This window comes from Beauveria bassiana (assembly GCF_000280675.1).
Source record: "Beauveria bassiana ARSEF 2860 unplaced genomic scaffold BBA_S00051, whole genome shotgun sequence".
Taxonomy (NCBI): Eukaryota; Fungi; Ascomycota; class Sordariomycetes; order Hypocreales; family Cordycipitaceae; genus Beauveria; species Beauveria bassiana.
In genome coordinates, this window is record NW_007930886.1 from 20,452 (window position 1) to 37,922 (window position 17,471).

Consider the following 17,471-nt stretch of genomic DNA (forward strand, 5'->3'; position numbering starts at 1 on the left):
GCTTTTTTGCTAATTGCCAAATGCCGTACTTTTCGGCCAATAGTTCTCATTCCAAAAAGAGATATTTACCTACATCGCCTAAAGCTGATCTTATCATAACAGAGTAAACTAGGGCCAGTACACTAGTTTTCAACGCCGGTAGCTGTCTTGTGCTTGCACACTGGCCAGTTTCTGGCGTCGCCATGATAAAGTTAGGTAGAGTGCTGAAGGCCAGGCATCAATATCTAGCTCAAGACACCATCTAGCATAAGTATATGACCAAACGAAACCCTGGTGATGGCGAGGAAATCTGTTCAAGACTATCAAAAAAGGCATACAATGGAACAACCGGTTGTGCATCCGATGCAGAAAAGAGACAGAACAAGGGACAACTTTGTCAGATCAACCATGGGTCTGATGAAGCGGTCAAATAGAATAAGCCGGCTCTATGACGCTGATATGTACGTCCTCGTGCGATGGAAAAATAGGCATTATATGTATTGCTCTACGGAGGAGCAAAGCTTCCCCCCAGCTGCTGGGATCCTGGTGAGAGAAGTAACATTTTTTCTGGTCAAGACAAGGAGGCTGACATCATCGGCAGCACAAAGTATACCCCCCAGTAGTGAAGAGAAAACCGACAGATTTCGTAGAGAAAGATAGAAGCAGCGATGTGACAGAAAAAGATCGTGCCGTTGTCCCATAAGGATAGTTTAAGTTTTTATAAAAAGAATCGACGAATTGCATTCTCATTGTCGGAAGGACAGTTTCATGCCAAACTGTGATGGGCACTCGCGCTCAACTGAGAATTGAGTCAATCGTCAGTAAAGCCTTATTTTAGCCGTAGCACTATTCTACGGCGACGAACAGTCATTTCATCATTACTAATTGATAATAATTCGACCAGCTGGATGAACTAAATTTGCTACCATTGTATTATTAACTCTGTGCCTAACTTTTGCGTACCTACCGGTAAACACAGCTGACTGCTAGTCTGCGAATCGCTTAACTCGGCCGGCTTACTAATGCCGGATGCCCAGGCTGCCTCGAGCTTGGGCATTGCCCCCACTGACCTTAGCGGCCGAGCTTCACTGAGGTACTGCAGCTCAGTTTCGCTGAGCCCCCATGAGCCCTCCCTGAGCCCCCATGAGCCTCCCTGAGCCACCGAGAGCATTCCGTGAGCCACAGGAAGCCTCCCTGAGCCAAACGGAGCTTCCCGGAGCCACGCGGAGCCTCCCGGAGCTACCCCGAGCCTTTTTGGGCTAAGTAGCATTCATAGAGCGTAGCACAGAGCCTGAACATGGTACAACAATTGCCAACCATCGGCCCTGAAGATGCGAAATCGGTACAGTACTACATCGATCGTGATTGGCAAGATAATTGCTTGGAGCAGCCACTTTTCGCTGCTGTACTCGCCGAAGGAGTGAGACGCACGAAGTTCGCGTAAATCACTATATGAAGCAATTACTTTCCGCCCATCACTCGCTGACGCATCGAGTCGGTCCCATTGATTACAGCGACCTGGCATGGCCACTTTCTCGTTCATCAGCTCGCCAACGCCTAATTTTTGTTCTGTCCCTCCCACACTGCAATAAACAGCCAAAAAGGATGGCTTGCAATAATAGATACCTACGTGGTCTGTTGCAAAGAAACCTCAAAAGTTTGCAGCAACCAGAACAGCGCCACCTGTTTCTGGCGCCTCGTGTGTAGTAGTAGACCGCGCTATTGCCGGTGCCTGCGCGCGGCACACACTTCGGCTTGGGCATTCGGATGAGGGCTAGCGGCCGAAAAGAGCCACACAGACAGTCGTCAGTTGAGGGCTTTTACATCGTGCAAAGATACAGCATGCTGCATGCCGAAAAGTAGTAAATATCTCAAACGAAATAGTTGCCTTAAAATTCGGTAATAGGGTTTTAACGAAATAACAGACTGCACAGTGCACACAGAGCCCTCTCCATTGATATTTGCCCATGATCTATTCATTCAATGAAGCTTGATTATAGTACTACTTAGCTACTGAGCGGAGTTTCGTAGAATAATGCACCTGTAAAGTGTTCTTCGAGCGCTCTGGATACTTCTTGCAAAAACGCTGGTGGATCTCCGTCCATGAGAGTCTTCGGCCCGCCAACTCTGTATTCCTCAATTGTATGAGAAACGTATTTTGCTCATGAGTAAATGCCATCCGTGTACGTCCCCCTTTTGTCTGTACTGGGTCCGGCATTGTAGAGTTGCCTGTTGTCGCTCTTCGGGTATCGTAGTCTGAAGACTCAGTACTGAGACTGATAGAAGGCTGGTATCGCCTGGCAGCTCTTGCCCTGTCGCTATCACTGGTTGCCTCAATTGGGTTTTCAGTGTCAGCATGAGAGAATTCTCGCCGAGTCAAACCAGCGCGCGGGCGCCCAACAGTCCGTCTTCTCGGATTAGGTCGCTACTGTGTCTTAGTCATGTTGCCACTGTTGCGCAATCCATTTTTGAGGAAGATGGAGCTTCAACTTACATTTTCGTCCATGCTGGCGCGTTTTGATGGGTGGCGAGACGACCGTGCTAAGCTGTCGTCGGACAGCACAGTGTGTGAGTCTCCTTCCATAAATTTTGGCTGCAGAGCCTTGGGTGCAAGGTAGCTTGTACGCTTCTGTCGCTTGCTCAGTCTGTTGTTTCCATCATCCACGTCATTGGCCTCTGTCGTTGCCGGGCAGCTTTTCACATCATGCTCTGTACGGCGGCTGATTGACCTGACTTCCCTCGGTGGGTCGCAATCCAGTCTCTGTCGCTTATTTGCCCGGTGACCACTCCTATCCGTACGACGAGCGGAAGTCGTGGGACCCAGACTGTCGTTCTGAGTCGTCGGAGTCCACTTCTCTGCTTGACGTTTTCTGCCGCGCTGCTCATTATCCCGGCGGCTGATTGACCTGACTTCCCTTGGTGGGTCACAGTCCAGTCTCTGTCGCTTATTTGTATTGTGGCTGCTTCGGTCCGTATGATTAGCGGAGTTTCTGGAGTTTCGGCTGTGGTCCTGAGCCACGAGGGTCGAGCTCTCAGCTTCACGTTTTCTGCCGCGACGGTCGTTGTCACAGCCAATGCCTCCATTTCTTTTTTGGCTGTCAGCCTCATAGCTGTTGCCAACTCGCAGATGAATGCCGTGAACGACTTGCGCGTGAGTCAAAAACTCTTGCTTGTGCTCAAGTAGAACTGAGCAAGCAGGGCACTCTATTGTTTGGCCCTCTTGCAGATTTTGAAGATGAAAGCGACGAAAGTGTTTGTTCAAGTCCGATGAAGAGTAGAAATCTGCGGTAAGAGTCAAGAACCCCGAATCATTAAAGTCGCGACGAAGTGCGTTGCCACAACACACGAAGCACTTCCGTGGTCGTTTGACGGCGTCATCTACCATAACGGACTTCAACAACACATCTTTCAGCGTTTCATTTTTTGACCCAACATCATTAGCTTGCTGAATCGGCTCGACAGGTTCTGCACGATGCCGTTGGGAGGGGGGCCCTTCGTAGACCCGGCAGTAGGCCATGATTGCAGAAATGGCTTCATTTCTCTGCGGAAAGTATTCTTCGACCTTTTTAGAAGGCGGAACATTCAATGCTTCAGTTAATCGCTTTTGTTCTTGTCCTTGAGAGGTGGTTGAGGCGTTCTCAGCTGGCGGTTTGAAGCCAATTCCATGCAGCTGTCGCTGAATGTCGTCCACAGCCTGTTCAGCCGTCCATTCGTCGCGCATTTTATCCCTCTCTTCGTTTCGAAGCCTAAACTTCACCTTTCCTAATTCTTTGATGGCTTTGCTGCATTCTTCGGAACCCCGTACATGTTGTTGTACTTCTTTTTGCAGCCGTACGACCGCAGGATGTGAATTTATCTCCCGGAGTTGTTCATCTGTGAGGTGTCTTGGTCGTCGCTTGCTCGCTGAATGGCCCAAGCTAGTTGCCTGTATCATCATGGACTGCTTTGGCTCCAGCCCTTGGACGATGGCTGATGTATCTACAGCAATCTCGCGGCCAAGATAGTGATTCTGAAAAGTTCTGGACTCCGCATGACCGAGGATCAAGTTTCGCAGTGCATCGCTGACGTGCGCTATTTATAGTTTAGCATCAAAAGCATACCAGGGAAATTTAGACGTACGGCTTCGATCAAGTGCGTTTCCTGCGTTGTAGCGAAGACTGTAAGAGATGGTAGGGTGCTCGCGCCCCAATATCTCCCCAATTATTCGTAACATTCTGCTGACCACACTGTAAGGAATCTGTTCCGCGGACATCTCGTATCCAGTCACCGTCTTGATAATCTTGCGAAATAGGAAGACGCCTTGGATATCCTTTTTCAACGGAAGACTCAGCTCCCGCTCTCCTGGATGAATCTCAAGTAAGTCCAGTTGCTCAGGTGATGTGAGGTCAGGCGCTCGAAATGCGCGATGATGGAATATCAGCCCCAATAAAAAGACATGGGTACTAAGAAGGAACGATGAACCAAGAAAATGCTCAGGCAGAGGGTGGGTTTTCCTACCAGCAAGGTCAGTTTCACAAGCAAAGAACCGTTCTAAGAAAAATCCCTTACGTAGCTTTAGGGCCGAGCCATGTCTTCGTAAATCGTAGAGAAAATCGAATCAGAATTTGCGCTGGTCCACCCTCAGGATCTCGTGCCTTAGCAAAAGACAAATCTCCAAATGTCATCTTCAGTATAGACATTGGTCGAGCTCCAGCCGGCGATAGCAGGAGAGTATACAATACAGCGAGCACTCGCATCTCGCCAAGCTTGAAAGTTTTTTCCGTCGTGGCAATGGTCGTTTGGTTTTGCTCTTTCAGATCCTCGATAGACATGCACCGATTCATGCGTTTTTCATAGCTCAGTTTGTATTGTTCAGCCAGTTTCCGAAGAGCCTGTGATTTGTGATATCAGTGCACGCTTAATGTTGCCGGCCAAGGGGGTGTCAGTCATACATTCTGCATACTATGACCTAGCCGATGGTCAAGCTTCTCTCCGACGGCATCTTGGAAAGCGAGGCGGAACACTTTCCAATATGTATCTAAAGAGCTGAACTTTTGAACTCCTTTCAGTCTTCTGCCATCCTTGCCTACCTTTTGATTGAGTCTCCATTCAAGAAATTTGTAGGGCAAGCGTATTGAAAATTCTTCGTGAATGCACTCAAAGCATTTTTGCGCGTCGCGTTGAAGAACTTTTGTACAGAACCTGCGCGCAGAAGGTGCAATGCTTAGCGGCGGGCGACCCAAGATCAACTTAGTACTTACTCTCTCCAAAGGTTCTCACAGATGAGCTTCAAAATCTTTGTTCCTTCACTGTAGTTTCGACTTCTGAATTTGTCGTCGTTGAAATCCTCAACTGTGCTTTGGTAATAATCGGGCGGAAGAGCATTACCGCCGAAGAGATGCCCCAAGTCTTCGATATCAGCATCGTCGCACTCGATAGCTTTCTCCGCATCAAAATTTCCGTCTCGCGAAAGGTTTGTCGATGTTAGATCCGTTTCAGCGTCTGAGATGCCAACATCTTCGCGATCGAATAGTTCGTCCGTATAAGATTCGTTGTCTGACATGTTTGGTGGCTTGTAATTGTTAGTAGCGCTCAGACGAAGCCCGCCTACGTTGTATTAAAGAAAAGAAAAACTGAAGAAGAAAGAGCAGAATGTGAAAAGTCATACGCTGGGAGCCCAGTTTAAGTAGGTTTCCCTTCTGGCCGCCATACTTGGTGGGTATGACTGCCCAGTTGACTGGTGATAAACGGGTGCTTCCAAGACGTAGGCAAGGCAGCTAATGGCGCCTGCAGGTACAAAGCAGGTACTTTGAAATGGTGGAGCCGGCGCTCCACAATATCTGTTACGTTCTTGGTCCTAAAAGCGGCGCCAGATTCTCGGCACCACAACCACAATAGGAGGTGGCATCTGCTACCAAAAGCGGTGACAGAAAAGCCGTGAGCTCTTTTTAGATAGTAATATTTCTCTAAAAAAAGCTACTCTAATACTTTAATAGTATTTATATAGAAGTAAAATTAGCTTAAAATTATTAATTAAAATTTATTTAATAATTAATAAGTTAAACTTTATAATATCTAATTTTAATATTATAAAATATTTTTATTTAACTAATTATCTAAACTTATAAAAATAGGTCTTTTTTAATTTTATAAAGATTTTAAAAATAATTATAATTAATTAAATAAAATAATTATCTAGTTTTAATTAAATGTATTATATTCCTAAGGTAAATTAATATTTTATTATATTTAATAACTAATTTCTAGTTATCTAAGTAAATAATAATATTTAATATTAGAAAGTAGATTAATTTTAAACTTTTAGTATTACTTTTAAAAAGGCACTATACCTAACCTAGCCTAATTATTTTATATAATTAACCTAACCTAACTAGTACTTTTACTATTTTAGGTTTAATTAGAGTAGAGTTATAGTAGAGTTATTATTGGTCTTTATTAGGGTTAGGGTTAAGATTATATCAACTTATAGAATATATATATCTAATTAGGTAAAAGCAGTAGCTAGCTATGTAGGTAAGTAATGGTCGGGTGGTATATATTCTTAACCGATATAATGTGTAGAAAACACTTAAGCTAAGAGAGGATAGTATTGCCATGATGTCATGGATATCAGATTTGGGTATAATCAGCTGCACCGTGTTCATGTTACTGGTCCACTACCTGATGCAGCGCAAGCGGATTACGTTGGTAGTACATACATAAATATTATGCTTGTACATAGGAACAGGTTCCCTGTCTTGTCTGTTATGCTATATGTATGTACAGTACAATTTTCAGTCCGGCTTTCACCGACGATTCCCACACAGTCCGCAATTTAGTTACACCCTAGTCAGGACAACCACCAGGCAGGTAAATCCATGCGTCTGTTGCCGAAAACAATCAATATTCACGGCTGCTGTTCACCCGGCCATTTGCATGAACTCTCAGAGTGCATGAGTTGCTCGTTTGTGGAGATATGGAGCAATATGTCAGGGATCGCCAAGGATGCCACTTGGAATCCGACAAGTCTACGGATTTCCGATGACCTACCATGTACAAGAGTCCACAGCATCGCTTCCCATGTGTCTTCAGGGTTCATGGGTCCTACGATAGTTGAGTATGCGTATACCCGGATGCTCTAAGCCCAAGACGCGCATAGGAGCGTAAGTATAGGTAATTTGCTCACGAGTCATCAATACCCATGCTCGCTTGGAGCATCGCTTGGAGCATCGCTTCGCCCACCGTCTAATAGCTGATTGCAAATATACCTTTGGTGCAGTATAAGAAATGAGAAGATAAATATCGCAACTCTGCTCATGAATGTCATTGCGGTAGAGTCTGTGCATAAGGAACACTTGCTCTGTACACACTGCGCCTCACTTTTCTGCAAAAATCATTATTGTCCATTCATTATTCTTTCCTGTCGTTACAATGGCACGTAAAGGAGCTACTATGCTAGCTGTCGCAATTTCTGCTACTTTGGCAGCGGCAGCAACTATTGACAAGCGAATCGTTGGCGGAGAGGACGCCAATATTGGTGACTTCCCATTCCTAGTCAGCATTCGCAATCAAGATGGCATACAATTCTGCGGTGGCAGCTTATTAGACAGCACCACTGTTCTTACTGCTGGTCATTGCGTCAAGGGAAGCTCCTATGTCAAGGCAGGCTCACTGGTAAGTCTATCCCCGCTTGGGCCCTAGGACACTACTACCTTTGTACGTCTAGTAAAACAGTAAAACTTAGATGAAACTAATTATTCTATAGAATAGATTGGTGGGCGGAGTAGGGTCACTCGTGGCCTCGAAAAAGACGCACCCTGATTACGACTTGCTATATGAAACCGACGAGGAAGCAATTCCTGTGCATGATATTGGCATCCTCAAATTACTCCAACCAATTGAGAAGAACGACACGATCCATATCGGCTTTGCCACTCTTCCTGCAGACGGGCATGATCCCGCAGTTAATTCCACTGCAGTCGCTGCAGGCTGGTAAGTCCCAACATGAAGCTTGGCTCTACCAAGGACGACACTAATTAGTGAGCACAGGGGCCGACAACACGAAAACGGCTTCAAGGTTGATATGCTTAGCAAGGTTGTAATTCCTATTCAGGCACGCAAGGACTGCCCAAAGGCGAATGACACTACAATATGTGCTGGTGGGAATGGCAAGACTGTATGCAAAGGGGATAGCGGTGGCCCTCTCGTCGATGAGAAAACGCAACAGGTCATCGGTATCTCGTCATGGGTTCCAAAGGAGGAAGGCGGCCACCACTGCAACCTGGCTCCCGCGAGTTATACACGAGTGGGCAGCTATATCCCTTTTATTGAGGAGAATCTGGGAGGGTCTCTGCCGGTCCCTGATGAGGAGATGCTGGATGCGTTGAAGACCCAGCAAGTTTATGAACACTGCGATATCTTTGGGAGTGACAAAAGAGGATCTTGCCTCAGCTCCTACTTCGACTGTGCCCAAACGTTGGGTTGGAAAGCCGCAACCCAGGAAATAATTCAATGCATCGATGGATTGCAGAAGAAAAACTAGCCGACAATTTTCGTGCGAGTGTTTTTCTAGTTTGTTTCTTCATTCGATTTCATGAATTACATCAAATTTTCCCTGAGTATGTGGCAGCCCTGCTCCTATATAAGTGTTATGTGTCGTGTTTGCAGGCGAATGCCACCCGCGGTTCGAAGGTGCGCTGCAAATGATTCGAAACACGCGATGAGCCGAAAATACACTTCTGGCAAAAGAGCCAATTTCGCTATTTAACAAACAGCGAATGCACGAAAGACGGCAAAACGGCCCAGACCACGAATGACGACGCGGAAACGATTGCCAGACACCTTGCCGAATCGCTGCTTCTCCCAAGTCTTGTTCTCGACCGGCAGTGCCCTCTCAGTAGGGCAGTAGGGATGTGCGAGGGCGGGAGGGCCGAGCCTCTTTCACAGGACAAAGCAATCTGTTTCCGCTTTACTAATTATGCCCTGATCTTGAGTTTTTTTTAGTACTGGTGACTGGTGACTCGGGATACATCGAAGAGAACCCACAGGGCTGGCCACGGTGGGTCATGGCGGGCCACAGCAAAAGTACCAGTTTATCCCCTGTCTGTACAGCCAGTACAGCAGCCGTACAGTGGCTACAGCAGCCGTACAGCAGCCGTGCAGTGGCCGTACAGTGGCCAGAGCAGCCGTATAGCGGCCGGTACAGCAGCCGCCAGCACCTTAAGTCCTAAGTCACTAGATTTATAAGGAGTATAGGGGACTTATAAAAGGGTAGAGAAATAGCTTTTTTTATCTATATAAGATACTTTTTTATACCCTTATTAGAAGAGGTATTTTATTTACTAAGGTTAGATTATAGCTAATAAAGGGTTAAGTAAGGTAGTTAAAGTTATATATTTTTATAAAGAAAACTAGGTTATATTATTAATTATTATAAGCTACTAGTACTTAAAAAAATTTAAGATTAGGGTATAAGCTAGTATATTAGGCTATTATTTTATTAATTATAGTTCTTATTGTTTGTAATAATTAAAGTCTGGATCTTTAGTGGCGCTCGTACTGACTAAGCGGAACTTTGGTTCAGTGACTGTAGCACAGGAACCTCGCAAGTTACGTAGAAGAGCGTGCGACTGAAGGCGTCATGCTTGGATAAGTTCAACATGGCAATTAAGTTCAACATGTCAGTTCAAACAGGATATACAATCGTCCTGTCGGGTCCTGTGTCTGTGTGGGATATTCTCGGCTTTTACATCGCTGGCATTTGCCGTGATACACAAAGGACACAATCGCACCACGGTGCACATAATTACCTGACAAGATTACAGCACAAATTCTGCTTCATTCTTGAGAAACTAGGCTGCCGGAGTGAGAGATAGACCCGTTGAGCTGTTTTGCGACACGTTTGTTGATGAGCATCAGCCCATTGCGGCCATGATTTCGCCGGGCACATATCCCCAAACAATCTCCAGATCGCGCAGCCTCCACAGCGCGCCCCAGCCCGTCGTCTCCTCGATGATTTTGAACAGTTTCCCTACGGCGATGTGCTCTGCGGTATGTGTAAGCAGCCTGCCAGCTAGATAAAGCGGCTGGATGGCGTTGATGAGGCTGGCGCGGTGCGGATTCGTCAAAGAGATGCCGCACACGCGGCGTGCATGCCACACTGCGGAGCCCTCTGGCGAAGAAACAGACTCGAGCCGCGGCCGCATGTCGAGCATGATGAGACAAGTGGCATGGTATACCTGGTTGGAGGATATCGCGGGCCAGTGCGCAAATAGAATGGTGGGAAAAGTCTGTCCATTGTCTTCCGAGGTGAGCGTCGGCAGCGAAATATCCGATCTTGTGCTGTACCAGAATTGGAGCTCTTCCCAAAGAGAAATCCACTGCGCTCTGAATGGTCTCGTATCCTGCCGATCGGGCTCCTGCAGCTCTGTTGCTCGCGTGTGCCTGTAGAGCAAATCGCAGGCCTTGGCGCAGAGATACACGGCCCAATTCGCATGCATGTCGCTGTCCTGCAAGCTGCTCTGATAAAAGGCATTCCGCACATGATATGCATCAGCCTCAGCACCTGCAGGAGCACGACGGCCAGGAGGAACCGAGGGCGCCCAGTTGCGCAGCGCGAGCACGGTGCTCTCGGCGCCGGCGGAAATGATGGCGCCGCAGACTTCCATGCGCGCGTAGCACCAAAACACGGCCTGCAGCACGCCGCCCGAGAAGCCATTCACCTGGAACAGGTCAAACAGCGCCGCGCACCCCTCAATGTGGCGTCTCCAGTTGCGCGGGCTGCCCGACATGAGCTCCATGACGGCGAGTATGCACGCCGTCACCAGCATGTTGGAGTCCTTTTTGGCCTGCATGCCCGGCGCGATGAGCAGCCGGATGGACTCTTGGTACAGCTCCAGGCTGTCGTAGTTGCGGTCGGACCTGGCCTTGCGCTCCGTCTGCCGCGCGGAAAAGGCGAGCACGGCGTAGAAGAGCGCGGGCGAGCTCTCGGCCATGACGGGCACGCGCATGGCAAAGTGCCGCGCGTGGTCAAACTTGTCGAGGTACGGGGCGCACTCGATGATCCAGTTCTTGAGATAGTCGATGAGCTTGATTTTGGGTATGCAGACTCGGCCAAAGTCGAAGCCGCGTTTGTGCTCTGACTGCTGTTGCTGCTGCTGCTGTTGCTGTTGCTGCTGCTCGGCGTCCTCGGCGTCGCCAGCATGTTGATCAGGGACGGCATCGAGGCTCAGATTCTCGCCAGAGGCACGCGCAAATAAAACGCCGCGTAATTCTTCCTGTAATTCGATAAACCGTGGGTTTTTGGAATATTCGTCAAGGGTGGAAAAGGACTCGGGCGACAGAAACGAAATCTCCTGCGCTGCTGGGCTTGGCTCCTGAGCCGGTTCATCCATTGTCGAGGATCAGCAGCATGCATGCCGTTGCTTTGGCGTCGTCATTGCCGCTGTCGCCCGCCTCGTCAGCCCTTTTGCGGTAGAAATCGTCCGAGCTAGTGAGGAAAATTTCATGAAAAAGCCACCCCATGAAATGTTTCGACAATGAATAGCAGCGACTCAGAAAACAAGTTGAAAGAGCTCTGAAAAAAAAGCCACACTCGTCCCGAAAGGGCGGGGTGTAGGCTACGGCCCCCCCAATCTGGCTTAGCGGCGCGTAATATCGACTGATCTGGGCTCATAATTAATATTCCAGCTTCTTTTTTTTCATGGTCATGCGCGGTTCAGGATTTCTGAGCTGGGGGTATTTTCTGGGGATCAATAAACCTGGGGTGTGGAGGAATCCGGGGGTTGGATTTCATATTTACACATATATATATCAGCTCTTGGCTTGACCGTTGCGGATTGAACCTTTTGCTCTCTCTAATGCTACTATAAATCTTCAACAACGCCACACTAGATTGGTTCGATTGTCAACTCACCATGGAGTCTGCTCAGAGGGCCTTTACGGGCAAGAAAACGTTATGGCAGTCCATACGCTCAAATCCCAAGGTTGTTTTCATCGCGCTCTTTGCTTCGTGAGTATCTGCTCCGGTCAATTTGTCCCACCCTGACCTCTCGTCTAATCTCTGTATCAGCCTCGGTGGCTTCGAGTATGGCTACCAGCAAGGCGTCCTGGGCCAGTCCCTTGTCATGACACGCTTCACCTCCAATTTCCCCTCGGTCGTCCAGTCCTCCTCTGCCACAGGCTGGTTGACTTCTATCCTCCAGCTCGGAGGTATTCTAGGCTCTCTTTCCGCTGGAATTCTGAGTGAACTTATTTCCAGAAAGCGTACAATGTTTGTTGCTTGTCTCTGGGTCATCCTGGGCAGCTATCTCTACCTTGGTGCCAAGGCTGGCGCGCCGTCTCTGCTTTATGCCGGCCGCTTCTTCACCGGTGTCGGCGTCGGAATCTTCAGTGGTGTTGCGCCGCTGTATAATGCTGAGCTTTCGCTTCCCGAGATGCGTGGCTTCCTCGTCTCATTTTACCAGTTCGCGACTATTCTCGGAATCATGCTCTCGTTCTGGATCGGCTACGGCAGCAACTACATTGGCGGCACCGGTGACTCCCAGTCAGATCTGTCATGGAGGCTTCCTTCCATCATTCAAGGTATCCCTGCAGCCGCTTTGGCAATTGGCATCTGGTTCATGCCCTACTCTCCTCGATGGCTGGTCAAAGTGGGACGGGATGAGGAGGCTAAAGCGACGCTGGCATGGATGAGAAAATTGCCAGTCGATGACAAAGTGGTCCAGGTTGAATTCTTAGAAATCAAAGCGGAATCTGTCTTTGAAAAGAAAGCTTTCGCCCGAGACTTTCCGAAAATGGCTGATGCGAGTCGACAAAATGCTTTCAAGGAGCAAATTGCTCAATACATCAACTGTTTCCGAACTCGCGATAATTTTAAACGCATTGCGACTGGATTTCTGGTCATGGCGGCCCAACAGTGGAGTGGGATTGATGCAATCATTTATTACGCTACAAACATCTTCCAGAGTCTGGGTTTGACTTCTGGAACAAATGCGTTGCTGGCGACGGGTGTCACCGGCGTAGTGTTCATGGCCAGCACGATCCCGGCAATGGTAGGTGCCCTTTGTGATCCGAGTATGGAGTTTCTGTGGTGTGCTTTGCTAATCAATGGCTGTAGTTTATTATTGACCGAGTTGGCCGAAAGCCAATGTTGATCGTCGGGTCAATAGTCATGGGCATTGCTATGGTCACCGTAGGTGTTATTGTGGCCAAGTTTAGGCATGACTGGCCATCACACAGTGCAGCAGGTTGGGCCGCTGTCGGTACGTCATTTGCATATTTCTCAATTCTTGACGCTGGTATCAAGCTGACATTTCGCCAGCGCTCATCTGGGTATACATCGCTGGTTTTGGCGCGACCTGGGGCCCGGTTTCCTGGACTCTCGTCTCCGAAATCTTTCCCCTTTCCATTCGCGCAAAGGGCAGCTCCATTGGCGCCTTTAGTAACTGGCTCAACAACTTTGCCATTGCCTTTTACTTTCCGCCGATGCTAGAGGCCTGGGCTTGGGGCACCTACATCTTCTTTGCCGTCTTCCTGGCCGCTGGCGCCGTGTGGGTCTGGCTCTGCCTTCCGGAAACCAAGAATGTGAGTCTTGAGGAGATGGATCGCGTATTCAACAGTCACACTGGCGCGAGAGATGCTCAGCTCTTGCACGAGTCTCAGCAAGAGGTTGGCCTCACGGCGCTGCTCGAGAGCCAGGGCATGGTGCACGACAAGGCAGGGTCTGTTGCCGTGATCGAGCATGTGTAATGAGGAAAGCAACACGTAATTACTCGAGGGAACTTACACTACGAAAAATAGCCATTTGTTTTCTTTAGCGCACTACTGCAATTAATCTGATAATTCTTGGACTACCGCTGTGCTGATTTGATTGCCTTGTATTAACTTTTCTGCATTGCCGCTAACCCCCGCTAAATTGAACTGGCTCCATCGCTAATAAGTCACTAAATAGTGGCTTATTCAGTGGAGTCTCGCGTAATTCGTCCACGGCACCACCTCAAACCCATATCCATCACACTAGAAACCGTGCCAACGTTTCGAGCTGTCATGCCGGGCTACCGGCCATCGATCCATGCTCAAAGCCGTGGAGATAGCATTAGAAAACGCTTGGAGGCCTAATAGGCAACACCAGAATGCCGGTGGCGCGCAACACGCCGCCGGAGAAGCGCAGAGTCAGGACTGGATGCGTCGCTTGTCGCCAGCGACGTCGAAAATGTATCGACTGTCGCTCAGATTGTCCTATTTCTGTGATTCAACTCTCTAATACCATCGTTAGGTGATGAAAAGAAACCGCAGTGCGCCAGCTGCGAGTCAAGAAAGGTTGTCTGCAAATACGTCATCACTCCAGATCCTCGATCTGGTACATACACAGAAATCACGGTATGTTAGGACCTCCATTTACTCTAAACTCATTATTCATGTGCTGATTCTGTTTTTGTTTTTCTCCAGTTCATTGACGAAAAACCCTCTTCAGCCGATGCGCAACCAAGCTCAGAGGATTGTAAAGTGGCATCAGCAAGGCAGCCTCCTCGGTGTAGCGTGCGTTGGCAGCAGCCCGCTTCACAGCCCGCAACAAACTCTCCGGCAGCCATCTCAAGCTGGGATTCTTATTTTGACACTGAGCTTCCAGAAGCATCTCAGCGAGACATTGCGTTGCTACGGCAGTTTCGTTACCGCACTGCGCCGTGGCTAGAGGCCGGCGATCCTAACAGCAAATTCGGCGTTGCCATGATGAGAATGGCCCAGGAGCATGAGCTTATACGGATTCTTCTCACCGAATTGGCATCATCACATCTCCTGGGCCGGTTCAACAAACCTCATACACAAGAAGCTCATACCCGGTTAAAAGCATGTCTAGAGCTGGAATATGTCGCGGATGCGCTCATCCACCTTACGGAAACTCTTTGCGCAGGCCCTCTCGCTTGGAGACAATTCCGCTTTCAACACGGCACCTGCACCGCCGTCGAGGAACCTTTAAGAACTCTGATACAGCAGCTATCTCGTATTGGTGCGTCAATTTGTCTTTTTCCGCTACCACATGATGTCTGACTGGGCGCACAGATTTAGCAGCCTCGATTTTGACCTCAACCCCGCCAGCGACAGAGTCGAGCTTTTTCCTTTTGCGGCCAGAACCTGGCTCTGAAGGAAAATCGGTGCTACTTTCAGCCTACAACTGGGCGCTCTACCATCTCACATCATGTCTTCACTTCGTCTACCGCTCCAGTGCCGCAGCTACAGAAGCAGCGCGTGCCAGCTCCAGCAGTCCTGGCGCAGTTCTCATGCCCAGAGCTCCTCCTGATTGGCAGACCCTCTGGCTGCGCATCCAGTCATGGTACGATGCGCGGCCTGTGGAGTTTCAGTCGCTAGTCGATGTCGGCAGCATCGAGAGAAGCCAGATTGATCCCATGAATGCCGCCTCATTCCCGATACATTTGTTCTCGAGCGCAATTGCCGTGCAGGCAGCTACCTTTTACCACACCACTGCCCTTCTCCTGCTGCATCACAAGCCTAGACTTCTCAGCATGCCAGGCCGACGCCAGCATTTGACGTCGGCGAATTGGCATGCAAGGGCTATTGCAGGCATTATCACATCGAATGAATTTCCTGAGCAGTGGGACCCGATCGTCATTGCCTCAGCTCTGCATATTGCAAAGGACATTACACACTCTGCACAACAGCAAGCCATGCTGGCATGTCTCCAAAATATCACGACCCAGGCTGGGATCCCGCTCGGAGAGGAAGAGCAGCAGCTGCGCGGTATATGGGCAGCTGCAAATTTGGTTGAAAGCTCACTCTCTTGCTGAAACTAATACCACGCGTCATGGCCATTGCGGAGTAGGGATTGATCATTCACTCGATGACTTTTTTATTTATGCCTTGGCTATCTCTCGGTGTCTGAAAGGCCCGTCAGGTGTCTTGGCAGCGCATAGATGATCTGTACATTGAGCTGCAGAATTTCGCTCGAAGCGACTCAGTATCGAGAAAATGGTGTATCCGCGACCGCGTTTGACGTTTTCACATACTGTCAGAGCCCTGAATTTCATCTAAAAAGCTTGAAACGGGGAAAACATGCATATTCTTGCTAAGAAAGCACGTCAATGTAGGTTAGCAAGCTGCAGGGCATAGGCGGGTATCTTGTCGGTCGTGGTCAACAAACCTCGCGAGGGGAATGTAGAGATCCACAGGGTCGCCACGAGAAGCTGAACGGTCTTGGGAGTTTCTCAACTGTAAAATCACGATGTCTTGCTTGGCTTCAGCTGCAATACAGCCTGGGAGGTTTCAGTGACCATCTCTACTGATGTGACGATATCTTCAGGGTAGGAGACGACGGGCTCTCACGAACACGCCGGTAAGGCCGCCCAAGCCGTCGGCACCAGTCTGATTCGCCTCGACTCTTTGGTCTTGATTGATGACTGAGTTATACTAGAAGTAAGAGTCACAAATTCATCACCATCTTGGTGCCTAAAAAGTTGTGAAAGGGCGCGTACGGAGAAAACCCAGCTCTCGCGGCGGGGCTGTTCTTGGGGGCGTGCTGAAACCGTCTCCGCTCGGAGCTATCAGCGGCAGTCATATTTATAATGGTTGTGCTTCTAGAAACTGCAAGATGCCATACAAATTTGTTGCTAAAACACCGAGGTATATTGTTCTTCAAAATTGTATGCGATTGCTACTTCCGTCTCGGACTTCGAGTACCACACCGGCCAGATAGTCGACACAGGAGCGTAGTGAGGCTACCCAATCTAGACCTAATCTAGAAAGAGAAAAAAAATTGACATTCTGCTCGGAATGGGGCATACATCTTGCTGCACTAAAGCAATCAATGAGCAGTGCTGCTCTGTATGCTGGTCGTTCTGGGTAGCCATGCTATCTTGTAGTCGCTGATCGATCCTCTGCGGGCCTCTAATCTGCAGAGTTGACCGAACCAAGTGATCCCACGCCAGCGAATTTTGGGGTCTGTCATTGCGGTTCACGGCTACAGTAACAATACGATAAAGCGTGCTCTATCTGGCTGCTCCGGAGCCGGCCCGCGCCCACGGCAGATCGACACGTTTTTCGTGGTGGGAGCTCCCCACCAAAGCTCTGTAACACACAGGGCATCATCGTACAGACCGGCAACGTTTCCGAATGGCGGAATTGAGTAAACGGCTGCCGGGGGTGTCATTCCATGTTTGATGCTCCGCTGCTCCCGACAGTAATGGTGGCGCCGAGCCCAACGGCGCTGCCAAGAATGCGTACTTAAGCAGTGGTTATAAGCTCGTGCCCAAGTCTATAGGAATAATAAATAAGCATGGCCACTAATATGGAAAGCACACGACCGAGGGTATAGTTCAGATACATCATTCGTCAACAGACGTGAGTGGTACAAATCGGGCGTGAATAGCGATGATCGCTGGGGGAGATTACTATTTTCTCTCATTACAGGCGCTGACACACTCACTCATGCACTTAGAGACTATAAGCTGATAGGCCGTGATGTTCCAATCTCAATGATGATCGAGTGCCATTTTTTTGAT

General features: G+C 48.8%; 5 protein-coding genes across 5 annotated transcripts; 3 read left to right on the forward strand and 2 right to left on the reverse strand.

The window, feature by feature from the left end:
• Positions 1-725: 725 nt before the first annotated feature.
• BBA_09333 (C2H2 finger domain protein, putative) lies at positions 726-5,521 on the reverse strand (the record flags this gene model as incomplete). Its single annotated transcript, XM_008604430.1, has 11 exons — positions 726-778; positions 1,000-1,238; positions 1,326-1,562; positions 1,610-1,668; positions 1,921-1,951; positions 1,986-2,404; positions 2,474-4,050; positions 4,099-4,472; positions 4,528-4,850; positions 4,911-5,160; positions 5,220-5,521. 11 exons carry the CDS (start codon positions 5,519-5,521, stop codon positions 726-728), a joined length of 3,864 nt encoding a protein of 1,287 aa, XP_008602652.1.
• Positions 5,522-7,389: 1,868 nt separating this feature from the next.
• On the forward strand, positions 7,390-8,500 carry BBA_09334 (trypsin-like protease; the record flags this gene model as incomplete). The annotated part of the gene is made up of 3 exons (XM_008604431.1): positions 7,390-7,632; positions 7,724-7,950; positions 8,008-8,500. The coding sequence occupies 3 exons, from the start codon at positions 7,390-7,392 to the stop codon at positions 8,498-8,500; spliced, it is 963 nt and encodes a 320-aa protein (XP_008602653.1).
• Positions 8,501-9,872: 1,372 nt separating this feature from the next.
• On the reverse strand, positions 9,873-11,351 carry BBA_09335 (C6 transcription factor; the record flags this gene model as incomplete). Its single annotated transcript, XM_008604432.1, has 1 exon — positions 9,873-11,351. The coding sequence occupies one exon, from the start codon at positions 11,349-11,351 to the stop codon at positions 9,873-9,875; it is 1,479 nt and encodes a 492-aa protein (XP_008602654.1).
• A 522-nt stretch (positions 11,352-11,873) lies between these two features.
• BBA_09336 (MFS quinate transporter, putative) lies at positions 11,874-13,707 on the forward strand (the record flags this gene model as incomplete). The annotated part of the gene is made up of 4 exons (XM_008604433.1): positions 11,874-11,968; positions 12,029-13,010; positions 13,076-13,220; positions 13,280-13,707. The coding sequence occupies 4 exons, from the start codon at positions 11,874-11,876 to the stop codon at positions 13,705-13,707; spliced, it is 1,650 nt and encodes a 549-aa protein (XP_008602655.1).
• A 383-nt stretch (positions 13,708-14,090) lies between these two features.
• On the forward strand, positions 14,091-15,761 carry BBA_09337 (C6 transcription factor; the record flags this gene model as incomplete). The annotated part of the gene is made up of 4 exons (XM_008604434.1): positions 14,091-14,172; positions 14,234-14,337; positions 14,407-14,965; positions 15,019-15,761. The coding sequence occupies 4 exons, from the start codon at positions 14,091-14,093 to the stop codon at positions 15,759-15,761; spliced, it is 1,488 nt and encodes a 495-aa protein (XP_008602656.1).
• Positions 15,762-17,471: the final 1,710 nt, after the last annotated feature.